At 37.6% G+C, this 13,683-nt stretch overlaps 1 protein-coding gene across 3 annotated transcripts; it reads left to right on the top strand.

The window, feature by feature from the left end:
• Nucleotides 1-13,010, top strand: LOC109721501 (ribonuclease J). Of its 3 annotated transcripts, XM_020249162.1 has the most exons (18): nucleotides 218-352; nucleotides 446-550; nucleotides 766-994; nucleotides 1,439-1,562; nucleotides 2,067-2,123; nucleotides 2,355-2,546; nucleotides 2,628-2,705; nucleotides 3,606-3,788; nucleotides 3,911-3,991; nucleotides 6,940-7,005; nucleotides 7,107-7,199; nucleotides 8,537-8,662; nucleotides 8,842-8,955; nucleotides 9,362-9,457; nucleotides 9,547-9,644; nucleotides 9,985-10,433; nucleotides 10,941-11,386; nucleotides 12,237-13,010. In XM_020249162.1, exons 3-18 carry the CDS (start codon nucleotides 807-809, stop codon nucleotides 12,327-12,329), a joined length of 2,484 nt encoding a protein of 827 aa, XP_020104751.1. In that variant the 5' UTR covers nucleotides 218-352; nucleotides 446-550; nucleotides 766-806; the 3' UTR covers nucleotides 12,330-13,010. The 3 variants fall into 3 exon arrangements, with proteins under 3 accessions (XP_020104743.1, XP_020104751.1, XP_020104756.1); XM_020249154.1 differs by lacking the exon at nucleotides 446-550 and having other exon boundaries at nucleotides 1-352; XM_020249167.1 differs by lacking the exons at nucleotides 218-352; nucleotides 446-550 and having other exon boundaries at nucleotides 866-994; nucleotides 1,439-1,548.

The raw sequence follows: 13,683 nt of genomic DNA, 5'->3' as shown, positions 1-13,683 counted from the left end.
TGCATCAAAACCAAAAGGTTTCGAAACACTCTAATACTTCTTCGCAATCACTCTCTCACACAGACACAGTTCCTGTATCGCGCAATCTCCTTCCTTTTTTCCCGCTTCTTCCCTCGTCGCTCCGCTTATCATCGCCGCCGCCGTCGTCGTCGTTGTCGTCGTCTCCTTAGTTCCCCATCCGAACCGAACAAAACAAATCAAAACCCTAGCCGAGTAGCTGCGATTTAGGGTGGTGGCGACATGGTTTCTCTCGTGGCGCTCCCTCCGCTCTGCCCCTGCGGCCTCGCTCGGAGGCCCATGGTCGTGAGACCCGTCCTCCGGTGCTCCGCGGGACATCCCTCCGCCACCAAAGGTTTCTCCTTTCCGCTTCAATTTTGGTCCCATTTTGTCCCCGCTTCCATTGAACACATACTCAGGCCGTCCTCTTCTCTGTGCCTGGTTTTAGGTTTGGAAATGACGCAAAAAAGCTCTCTTTCTGCTGGGCGAACTTTGCGCTCACTGAACAATCTGTTAGCTACCGTCATTGGGCTTGGACTATTCTAAATTATATGTAATAACTTTGAATGCCCAATTTGAAGCAGCAGTTACCAAGTTCCTAGTTTTTCAAATTTTCAAACATGCTTTGCTGTTTTCTTTTTGGCATCATTACAGGCCCTTCTTTTCTTTTTATTCTTTGGATAGAGTAAAGTTTTGATGGATGGATTGGAAATTTGCTACTTTGATGATCTAATTCTGATAATGTTTTTTTTTTTTTTTCCTCAATAGGTTCTCGAGAATCTAAAGTGCCTCGGAAAAGATCGAGAAGAATGGAAGGGGTGGGTAAAAGCTTGGAGGATTCTGTTCAGCGCAAGTTGGAACAGTTTTATGAAGGATTAGATGGTCCGCCGCTTCGAGTTCTCCCAATTGGCGGCCTTGGGGAGATTGGGATGAATTGCATGCTTGTAGGACATTACGACCGTTATATCTTGGTCGATGCAGGGGTTATGTTTCCAGAGTATGTGATAGACGTCACTAGTTACAGAGTCTATGCTTTATTATATGTTGAAAGTTTATTTATAACTGTTTAGAAACATTATTAATGTAGATGAAATGGCAGCAACTTTCGTTGCTGATGTCATTCTATTCTATCCTTTCCATTGCAAAATTCTGTACTTGCAGTACACAAACTTATTTGAATTTTTTTTTGGCTTAAATAATAATTTTTAAGACTGTCATTTTAAATCACTATTTGATCCATCGACTTCAAAACTAAAAGCTACCAAATTTTAGTCTCAGTCATTTTGAAGCCAGTGAAGGCCAGAACTTCTTCTTACTGCTCGTATGAAGTGATTAATTTTTTTTTGGTTGTGTGTGTGCGCACGCTATTCATCCCCTTTTTCTTTTTCTTTTTCCTTTTTTTATTTCTATATTTTGATTGTTTGTGCTACATGCATATCAGCTATGATGAGTTTGGCGTCCAAAAGATCATACCAGACACTACATTTATCAAAAGATGGAGCCATAAAATTGAAGCAGTGATTATAACACATGGCCATGAGGATCACATTGGTGCGTTGCCTTGGGTAAAGTGTCCTTTCTACTACTTGAAATTGTTTTCTCTAATTTTTGTTGCTCATATTATTGTGCATTTACTTGTATGCTTAAGATTAGAATAATAGAATTTCATCTTAGCTGAATATATTTACATTGAAATTGATGGGAAAAGTTTTCAAAGCATCATATTTGTCTTGTTGTATAATTTTAAATTTTGGAACGCAGATTGTCTTAGGGATGTGGATTTCAGAATAATCGAGCTAGCTGCCAAACAGTACCAAAATCTGAAACTGAATGATTTTTGCTGACATACCTTATTATATAGGTAGCTTTTATTGTTTGATGTAGAGAAGACATCTGCAGCCTTTTTGCTGTGTATACATCTCAGAACATCTGCCGACATGGTGTCAAATTTGATATCAGGGTGTTTCTTAACAATAATTTGTCTAATTGTGTGCGTGAACAGAAGATGATAAAATTAGGATAAATTTCTTCATATTAATTATTTTCTTCTGATTCTTCAATTTAAACAGGTTATCCCAGCACTGGATTCTAATACACCAATTTTTGCTTCATCCTTCACAATGGAGGTACAATCAATAATGAGCAGGATGGTGCCTGTCATTGGTCTTATTTTGATATTTGAATTGTTTCTCAGCTTGTCTCACTGGATATCGTTAATTCTGTTTTGTTGGACTTCCGTAATCCTAGCAAATTTGTTTTCCCTTACCGTCTTTCCCTAGATATCTTTCCTTTTAGATTTCTTGATGGCTGTGTGTCTTGTAACAAATGGAATAACTATTCATTTTATTAATGCACAGTTAATTAAAAAGCGCTTGAAAGAGTTTGGGATTTTTCTCTCATCAAGGCTTAAGGCTTTTAAGGTTAGAAGGAAGTTCTGTGCTGGACCATTTGAGGTGGAGCCTATTCGTGTAACTCATTCAATTCCTGATTGCTGTGGTCTTGTCCTCCGCTGTAGTGATGGGACAATTTTTCATACTGGTGACTGGAAGGTAAGCCCGAACATTGTATTGTATGAATTTTTATGAATTGTGACCTTCTTCTTATTTGTATGAGTAACAATTGTTTGGAAGATTGATGAGTCACCAGTGGACGGCAAAATTTTTGATCGTGAAGCATTGGAGGAGCTTTCCAAAGAAGGCGTGACTCTAGTAAGTTAAGCAAGTCATAAATTTTTATGCGCACTTGTTTCCTTGTATTGATTGGCTTTAATTTCTTCTATGGTTAGTGATATCTTAGTAGAATCTTAAATTCAACTATTGTTTCAAATTTTTTGCAATGCCTTTCATATCTTTGTTACCAATAGTTTCACAATTTATAAGTAGAAGGTATGAGGGAAACCGACCTTGTTAAGCCTACTGATGTTCAAGCTAAGCTCATGATATCGAGCCTAAATTTTTTATCAACCTTGACTAGTTATACAAAAAAAAAATGGAGCCCAAATCAAGCTCAGATGATCAGCTCACCATTTTGTTTGGTGAAAATGTCAGCTGGAAGGCAGGTTTGGTGAAGGGTAAGTTTTGTGGAACTTGCTTGACTTCTGTCCAAATATATTTTTGTCTGAAAGTTGCTAGTACTGAAGTCAAGTTTTGAGACTTCTGTTGTTTATTTTAGACGTCTTTTGCATTTAGATCACATGGCGTCAGAATTGGTCAGGCTATCCATAAAAAGAGTTTGATTTACAATTCTACATGGTTTGTATTTGTTGCTTCTTATGCATCCAGAAAAGAAGAGATCTAACGGCTATGCCTTTAATTCTTTTAGTCTGTAGATCTGTGAGCAGTCCATCTTGTGAGGTTGTTTGAGCCTCTGACTTTCATCTGTTATGTTTTTGCTTACAATATGTATGCCAATTAATAGTACCTATTTCAGGGCTGAGAGGCAATATGTAGAACAAGATGGGATTACCTTTTGGTAATCATATTTTGTTGACAGTTATCAATCATATGACTGTATACCAGTACCTGGGGAATTTTGTTTGCTGCATTTCCCAAAATTTTATGCAAGCAGATTTAATGAGCTTGCTTATTTCTTCTTGTATTCTTTTCAAGATGATGAGTGACTCGACAAACGTGCTTTCCCCTGGAAGATCAATTAGTGAATCTGTTGTAGCAGATGCATTATTACGACATATATCAGCTGCAAAAGGAAGGGTGATCACTACGCAGTTTGCTTCTAACATACATCGTATTGGAAGTGTGAAAGCTGCTGCCGACTTAACTGGTCGAAAATTGGTAGGCCCCCTCAGTTTAATTATGCATCATTTGCACTACAAAATAATAGCTATTTGGTTTTATGTTATGTTTGAGGTGGAAATTTTCTTACGTAATTTTGCTGGATCTGATCAATGAAACAGGTATTCGTTGGCATGTCGCTTAGAACTTACTTAGATGCTGCTTTTAAGGATGGAAAGGCACCATTAGATCCTTCAACCTTGGTATGGAACAAGTATCGTAATTACATTCCTTTCTACATTTAGTTTGTTTGGATGAATATCAGTGAGGATCTACTATTTAGGAAAGCTTTCTTCATATATGGGCTTGGTATGTTTTATATTTGAATCACTCCCCAATTGAATGATCCTATTCATGACCTTCAGGACCATGAAATAGAAATGGTAGCCTTTAAATTAAGCAGGAACGTGATCCTAGGGACAGTTAAATGACAAAGAATTCAGACTTGAGAATTTGTGTCCCTGGTTCACTGAAACATGGATATCCATCCCTTTCCTTGCAATGGGGGGAACAGATGATTTATGAGGCACTATTAAAAAAACTAGACATGGCCAAAGGATCTTATTGGCTTGAACGATTAGTATTATATATATAAGGGCAATAAAGTCCGTCATATTTGTATGTTATGCAGAGTAACATTTTGTTTGTGAAGGGAAATGGTCTAAGAGTGGCTGCATCTCCTGGTTCACAATTAGAATCAGAATCAGAATAGATCACTCCCATGACCCATTATTATTGTTATTCATTGAAATGACGCGGTGGCTATGAGGTGCTGGTGACAACAGCTGGTGGCATTATTGGCAAGGGTAGTGTGGTTTTGTAAGTCGTATTGGTGACAGTTGTACAATGGTTTGGTGATGCCTATGATGATGACGGTAGTGGTAGTGGTAGTGGTAGTGGCAGTGGCATAGACCCTGTGCAAATCCAACCCAACCCGCCTGAGCTAGTTAGACCAAGGTTTAAAGTGCCGCCCGTGCCGTACGGCACGGGGGCGTGCCGTATCGTGCCCCCAAGAAGGGGGCACGGTACAGGGGGGGTCTCGGACCCCCCCTTGTTTCGCGGCACGCACATGCGTGCCGCTCGAGACAAAGTGGCACGCAGGTGCGTGCCGGCGGCACGTACCGTGCGTGCCGGCAATTTTTTTTTTTTTCCTTTTTGGCTTTTTTTTGGTTTTTTTTTGGTTTTGTCCTCTGGGGTTTAGAGCCCCCCTCCCCCTCCCCCCCTTGGGTCACCTATATTGTCTTTTTTTTTTTTTCACTTTGTTGTCTTTTTTTCAACATTTTTTTGCTTTTTGGCAGATATCTTTTTTTTAACTTCTTATTTATCAATATAAGAGCAAATTTAAATTAACATATTCAATCCATACCGCGGGGGGCGAAGCCCCCTGCACCTCCCTCGGATGTCAGTGGTGGGCTACGGGCTTGGGCCTATCGGCCTGAGCCATCTACTTCCACCACAAACATCCATTTTTTCTTCACAAAATGTTTTGTCAAAATTTGTCGCACCGTGAAACTTTCGATGAATCAAAGGAACAAAAATCGATTTCCTAAACAAATTTTGATTAGATATTTTAAAAAAGAATAAAAGAACAAAAAATATGGATGTAATATTGGGAATATATGAATTTCTCACGATACCAGCAATACTTATATCAACATTGTTAAATAAATCTTGTATCTGCAGATAACAATATGCCATATGATCAAGCGCGACGATTTATGTGAAATTAAGCAGTCATCTCTATATAAAGATGTAAATTTAAATAATTATTGTACTTGTGAACTTTATTATTATATTTTAATTTCTATTCTACATCAGGTATAGCTGTACTTTACTTACAAAAAGCTTTCATGCATGTTAATTGATGAGTATAGTAAGGTATACATAGTAAATATTCATAATTATTTTGTTTAAATCTTTCAAAATAATATTATAAGAGTTTATTGGAACCAAAAAAACTAAAATAAGTCCGTGCCAAAGCGTGCCAGTAGGAGGTCATGCGTATCTATCGGCACGCAAGCGTGTCTGTGCCGTACCGTGCCAGGGACATAACGGCACGCCTCCGTGCCACGACACTTTAAACCTTGAGTTAGACCATCACAATTGTTTGCAAGTTGGGTTGAGGATGGCTTGCTTCGTCAATCCTGATATGGCCTCAAATTTTGAAGCCGGAGAAAATCTGGGTCAGTCTCAAGTTTTTCTTTCTTCTGTTTACTTGGCCCAAGCCGGTTTCTTATGCAAGCTGGTCAATTTGGAGCAGGCTCAGATTTGGAATATGTAGTGAATATTGCTGACCTAGCCTGCAAAATTACACCAGTTGAGAACGGGCCTGACCTGAATGATGTCCATCTTTGGTTTGCTAAGGTATGGTGCTACGAGTGAGAACGGTGGTAATAGCGGTGAGGATGGTAATTGTAGTGATGGCAAGATAGTGGTGGTGGCGGCAGCGATAGTTATAACAATTGTGGTTGTTATGGCCCTTGGGATGGCAGTCGTGATCATAATGATGATGACAGCCAGTAGCAGGACAACGGCATTGGTGGTGGTGGCAGAGGCAACGATGGCAGCAAGGTGGTAGCCAGCAATTGGAATCAAAATGGGAATAATTTATTTGTATTTCTATTCTAGGCCTCAAATTATTCCCATGAAACACACCCAACTAATTGCATGGTCATATGAAAGAGCTGTGTTAATTTTGTAATCATATAGATACCTCTTAAATGACAAATGTTAAGGCAGCTTAAAACTCTACGAGGTAAATTAGGACTATGGATTTGGTGAAAAAGGCAACTTACGATGATTATTATTTTTTTTGATATGCGCATGTGCCTATGCTTCCTTCAAATATTCATTAGCTTCGTATCTAAATAACTTGCATTACCTGCCAATAATTTTGCTTTCCATACTAATTCAAGCTTACCATCTTGTTCTTTATTATCATTTGCTGAGAAGAATTGCTATTTTCATGAAGCAGAGTGGGATGCGTATAAGATGTTTTTTCAGTACCATGTCTTTTCACTATGAAAAATTGCAAACTCTAAAAGAGTTTTAGGTTTACACATCAGAGGCAGAAAAATTTGCTCCTTATTTAGTGAAACCCTAATTTTTTATTCTGGCTGACTAATTATGCCAAGATCAATTATTATTGCAGGTGAAAGTAGAGGATATTGATGCCTATGCCCCGAAAGATCTGTTGATTGTTACAACTGGCTCACAAGTAAGACATTCTGCTGTTGTGCAAGAACTTTTCATTTTATTTACCTGCTAGTTCCTCTTAAGAAGTTTTGTAGCATTTTAGTGTGCTCAATGTTGTGTCAGGCAGAACCACGTGCAGCTCTAAATCTTGCCTCATATGGGGGCAGCCATTGTCTCAAATTGAGCAAGGAGGATGTGATTCTCTATTCTGCTAAGGTATTACAAATTTCCAGCAACACTTTTATCAATCATCTCAAAACTTCTATCCTGGGGCAATAAAAGTAAAAGAAGGAACTCCAGAATCTTGTCCATAATCTTTATTTCACATATATTTTGATTGTCCATACAAAAGGTTTTCTATCAATATTTGTTTTCTATGTTTTCAAGTTGTTTCAACATCCACGAACTTTTTACTTTTGAGTCAAAATGTACAAACTTGACCTGAACTTCAGCATATTTTGAATAGGTGCCTAAACTTTAGAAGTATTATTATTATTATTTTTTTTGAGACAGAAAGGTAGCATGCTACCCACTTCGTTTATTTTTTTAGAAATAAACTAGCTGGAAATGTGAATCAATTCGGATTCATACTTGCGACCTTGGGTACCAACTACCAAGCCCTTTGCCACTTGCACTAGAGACGGTCAGCTTAGAATATTAATTTTACTACATAAAACTCCACTAATGATTTCAGAAAATTTGGTCGAGCAAAGTTAGAACTTGACAGTTTCTGTCAAAAAGTAACAGAATATTCTGTCAAGTAACAGAATATTCTTGTAGGTTAAAGAATGTTCTATTAGAAAAGGTAAAAATACTGTCAAATTCTGACTAAGAGGACTTGAATAAGATAGAATCTTAAACAAGCCCTACTCTAAGGTTTGGTAATAAAATCCAACTTTTAAATTAAGGTGCTCATTCCAAAGTGCGCTGTAGTTGGGGTGAGGTCTATATGCTTTTACTTTGTTTTCAACTTCTGATGCCCTTAAAGCCTTTATTAGGTTAGTTAGTTGATGCTTGCACGTATAAATTCATCTTTAAGCCTCTATCACATAATCTCCCCAATTAAGTACTTGGATTACAAATTGATCTTCAAGCCCTAGTACCTCATATTCGTAACCAAAGTGTCTTGCATAGAAATTGTCTTCAGATGATAAATGAAATACATGGGTTCTCGAAAGAAAGTGACAAGCCTCATCAAATGGTTCAATCATTGATCCTTCTTCACCAAATTTTTAACTTTTAGCCATTTTGTAGCCTTATAACCTATCAGACATGGTTTATCCATGAAGAGGGAGATAGTGCTACATGGTTTCTCCATGAAGAGGGAGATAGTGCTACATGCCATGGGAATACGGATATAAACGAGATTTGCAGTTCATTTCATTGCAAAAAGCCTCCTGTTTTGTCTTCTTTATTTCCTCCGTCATTTTTTGATGTTCTTTCAGTTGTTTTAAATTTAACGTGCACTTTCATGCAGATGCAAAATGAAGGTTCACGTGCATAGCTTTGAACTTTTAATTTTGACTCTTTGAACATCCGAATATACATTGTAGGTCATTCCCGGAAATGAGACTAGGGTCATGAAGATGCTAAATCGTTTATCAGAGCTTGGACCCACAATTGTGATGGGTAAAAATTCGGGCCTGCATACATCGGGGCACGGTTATCGTGATGAATTGGTGAGTTTGGCTTTATGAATCCATTGTTTATGGTAGTTTGCTTGAAATCTCTTTTATGATGCAATTTTCACTGGTTGTATCTTGTGGTATTTGTCTCCTTGTATCTATACAAACTACAAAATGACTGAGTGATATCTTTTAGACTTTATGATACATCTTAATTTTATTGAATTTTGTAGGAGGAAGTTCTAAAAATTGTTAAACCTCAACACTTCTTGCCCATTCATGGAGAACTCCTGTTCCTTAAAGAGCATGAGTTACTTGGGCGGTCCACTGGCATACGACACACTACTGTAAGTTAATTATTACCTAAATAGCCTAGGTAGTTGTGAAGTTTTCTTTAACTCTATTAGTAGTATGTTTTTTCTCTATTATTCTTAGGGTGGCAAAATTGACCTGATCTTGTTTAAAAGCTTCACCTTACTCTTTGGGTAATATAGGTCAGATGGGACTCATGGGTTTGAGTTAAACGTCTGTTTTTCAACCCTACCCAACACCCAACTCCAGATACATTTTTATCACAAAAATTCATTAATATTGAGCTTTTGGGTAAATATTTCAGGCAATAAACTCCAATTATTATGTAGAGATTAAGTAATATATACTTTTTATCATTTTCATTCATTTATTAGTTTGCTATTGTTTTAGACTCTGAGTTTCTAAATAAGCCTGTGGCTAGATGATATCTACTTGTTGCAGGTCATTAAGAATGGGGAGATGCTTGGTGTTTCACACCTCCGAAATAGAAGAGTTTTGTCCACTGGGTTCGCTTCACTTGGAAAAGAGGAATTGCAGGTTTTTTTTTTCCAATTTTTTTTTAATTTTTTATCTCTTTTTATTTTAAATTTTGCTAGTTGTCTTATGATACATTTTTGCTTTTGCAGTTAATGTACAGTGATGGAGATAAGGCCTTTGGGACATCAGCTGAACTTTGCATAGATGAGAGGTTAAGGATTGCAGCAGATGGCATTATCATTGTTAGGTAATGGTGCAAATCTCTTGGGTTATATTCGCTAGGCTTGAGAGACAGTGGAGGTTTTTAATGATTATGGTACTTGTTGTCGTCTTTCTAATGAGCATTCTTCCTTTAGGTGAAGCTTAAGTGCTTTTTCTTCGAGTCTTAGTGTCCATGTCCATGTGTTTTTATTGATATCCATGCTGATTGTTTATTATTCCTGTTCTCCATATTGATGCTTTATTTTTTGTTAAAATAATCGTGGAGAATTTGGGGCTAGTTTTCTTATTGCCTGTTGACTTGGATTTTCTCCTTTTTTTACGAAGAGAAAAAAGTCAATTCTCCTTTTCTTTTATTGTTTTTGCAGCATGGAAATTATGAGACCACGGAATGTAAATGGTTCATCGCAATCATCTTTGAAAGGAAAAATACGGATCACCACTCGCTGCCTATGGCTTGATAAAGGAAAGCTATTAGATGCACTCTATAAAGCTGCTCATGCTGCACTCTCAAGCTGTCCGGTGAACTGTCCGTTGGCTCACATGGAACGGATAGTATCAGAAGTATTAAGAAAGATGGTGCGGAAATACAGCAGCAAAAGACCTGAAGTCATTGCCATTGCTGTGGAGAATACTACCGGAGTTCTTGTTGAAGAACTGACAACTAAATTATCTGGGGAATCTCATGGCAACTTTGGGTTTTCTGTGGTTAATCAATTATCTGATAGACATCTGACTAAGAGTTCAAGCAAGAAATTTAAGGAAGATGCTGCTGAAATGCATGATGATTTGAATGTTATGGAAGAGGAACCTGAAGGTACTCTTAAATTGAATTTATGGTTTAATTTGTGGATTATGAACTTGACATTTGATTGATATTACGTTGCTCTTGCTCTTCCTACTTAATGCCTGATTTGGTGGCTTGTAGTAGTTCTCTACTGATTTGGTTGCATAGTTTAATTGTAAGTAGTTTTGGGTTCTGGTTTTTTCTGTATATATTGCAGATTGCATTTTGTTGAGTAACTAGAAAATCTTGCACTTTAGCTACCAGTAAAAGGGGATAAAATACTAACATTATATATTAGTCCAGTTGGCTACTCTTCCTTTAGCTACCAATAAAAGGGGATAAAATACTAACATTATATATTAGTCCAGTTGGCTACTCTTCCTGGGAATCAGGTGTAAAGTAGCTGGAGATGTTAACACGCTATTTATGGTTCTTTTAGCCAATTATTGCCCTTTTTAATAATGTTTTATCTTTGCGTCACATTTTCTTTTTCTGTTTCTCTACTAAATGCTAACTTTATGTACACCTCACATGTAGGTGACAACTCTGAAGTTGAGGAGTCAATATCTGATGACGCATCCAGAAGCTCACGTCAAGACTTATCGTCTCCAGAAAGCCCTATGAAATTGGTAGAATTTTGGGAGTCATATAAAAGCCCTTCAGCAGTCGAAATTGCAAAAGCTGCCAATGGTTCGGTTTCAGTAGACCACTCAAAATCTAATAAACGAAAAGTAAATAATAGCAAGGTGCCTACCAAATTGGGTCCTCAACCGGCCGGTAAATCGGCTAAAAGGAACAAATGGAAACCCGAGGAAATTAAGAGATTAATTAAAATGCGCGGGGACTTGGACAACAAGTTCCAGACCACTAAAGCCAGAATGGTTCTTTGGGAAGAAATATCTGATGACATGATGAGCCACGGGATAACCCGCACCCCAGCACAATGCAAATCTCTTTGGGCATCGTTAGTTCAGAAATATGAGGTATATTTACATTTATGCAACTTTTTATTTGCATACTGATTATTTTAGCAGTTCTGATGAAATGACTGATTTGAATGTTTCTCATTGCTAGGGGCTGTGTTTGTGATTTAATTCCTTGTTTGGTATTATTCTTTTTGGTTTCTTTTTCAGTTGTTAGTTCCTTGTTGGTTCTTCCAGTTTGAGTAGTTGTGGAATTGTTCTCATTTTGAGATTTTAACATATCAACAGAATATGAGCTACTTACATGTCGCAAGTCTTGATTGAAAGGAATGTAAACTAACATGACGCCCATTTGGCATAAGAATACTATAAAGGCCTATTCATCTGTATGTATTCAAAATTTGGGCAACTAACAAACAATTAAACAAAGCTTGCAAATAGTGAGTACTGCTGAAATGGGAATGTTACAAGTGGATGTGTCATGTCTTAGATTAATGCAGAGGATGGAATAAACATCAGTTGTACTCAACACTGGTTATAGGAAGAGCTTTTGTCAAAAATCAATAGAGTTTGTTTTTGATATGTGAAACTGAGACTACTTAAGGCACCAGTAAGAAAGAGTGAGTTTATTCAAATCAAAGGTGCCTTTGGAGGGAAACTAAATTTGGTAGTTAAGGTAAAAGTAGGAAATGAGATGATAGAGAATCCTGATGAAAGTAGAACTGTACTGAAGAGTAGAATCCGTATTACAACTCCAATAATTACAACTCCAATAATTACAACTCGAGGCTGCTTTAGGTGTTTTTCTGTTGGCTACTACCATTATCCACAGTCATGCCCCCTGTTACTTTGCTAGTCTTTTTTTCTACCTTTAATCTGTAACAATCTGCGCTATTTCTTTCTGTCGCAGGAAAGTAGGAAAAATGAGAATGGCAAAAGCACTTGGCCTTACTTCTCAGACATGGATAAGATTGTGTCTATTGATGAAAAGGCAACAAAATGAGCAGAAGCTAGATTCAGACTAGAGCTTAGCTTACCTCAGGTTCCAAGTACATGCACTGCCGCTACTTTTTATCACCTTCTCATTAGAAGAGGTTGCAAAGCGCCGATGTCTCTCCCAAAAATAGCGCACAACCATGTCTTGCATCTGAAGAATCTGATACACTTGCAAGATATAAGAGGATGCCTCTTGGTTTTGATATTGGTATGGGAGCGCGCAGTACAAAGTAAAAGCTTCAACCCACAATTTTGTCATAAAATTCTTATATCTGAAAGCTCAATATAGGTATTCAATTTCAATGATAACAGAGGTATATGAGTACCTATATTCTAAAAGTTAAGAGTTTTACGTTGGTTTGAGCTCCTTTACTTACTAAGGCATGCTTCCATCATTGTATAATGTTTTACACAGGTGGTGGATGTTGTTTGGAGAATTCTTCTTCTTCTTCTTTTTTGAGAGAGAAAGATAGTATGCTATCTATTTCGCTGAAAATGTAAGAGCAATTAGACTTCGAACTTGAGATCTTGGGTATCAATTGTTAAGCCTTTTGCTATTTGTGCTAGACACGGTCGGTGAGAATTCAATTTTGTGAACTGGCCAAGTAACCCTTTGGACTCTGAACGTGTACTGAAGTACTAGTAATTCTCTAGATCCACACAGAAAAAGATGGGTTCTTTGTAAATACCTCTTTTGTATTTCCATTTATGATACATTTATGGGTATCTCAGTCCCAAAGTTCTATGACTACTTTGATCAGCACGGTCAAAATAGTGCTCACCTTTCACCTTTCTGGTAGTGCCTCTCTATGGTTCTCTGTCCATACATCCTTGAGATGTCTGCTGTGGGGCTTTTCCTAGTGCCATCCTTATTCTCCTCTCTTTCGTTGCCGAACCTCATTCCATCACTAGCCTTGTTGGAAAATGATTTCCTCTTATGTCGTTAAACGGTCGGTAGATTTAGGCTTTTGTTAGATTTAGGCTTTTGTTATTTTTTGGGAGGAACAACTTCAGTTCGATAAATTGCACCAGGGTTCCTCAACTGTCAAACGTACAGTTATACCCAATGGGACGTTGCTGGAAACTTGCCTGCTGAAAGTTTTCCAACTATTTGGACCTCAACATGAAATATTCCTCTTCTTATTTTAACCGAGTAATATTCCCAATGTTTCTCTATCTTTGTACATACCTAGCCATCGGTCCCATAAAAAGTGATTAGATTGCCCTTAAACCCACCTACACAACTTAGCATCCAACACTTGGCATCTAAGAGTTACATGACAGTCGCATGAAAAATGTTAATGACATGGGGGTCGAGCGTTCGATCGAAACTGCTAGATCTTTTTTGTACTTCACCGAGA

The sequence above is a fragment of the Ananas comosus genome, linkage group 1, assembly GCF_001540865.1.
Source record: "Ananas comosus cultivar F153 linkage group 1, ASM154086v1, whole genome shotgun sequence".
NCBI lineage: Eukaryota > Viridiplantae > Streptophyta > Magnoliopsida > Poales > Bromeliaceae > Ananas > Ananas comosus.
Note: the sequence above shows the minus strand (reverse complement) of the source record. Positions and strands in the feature narration are given on the sequence as shown.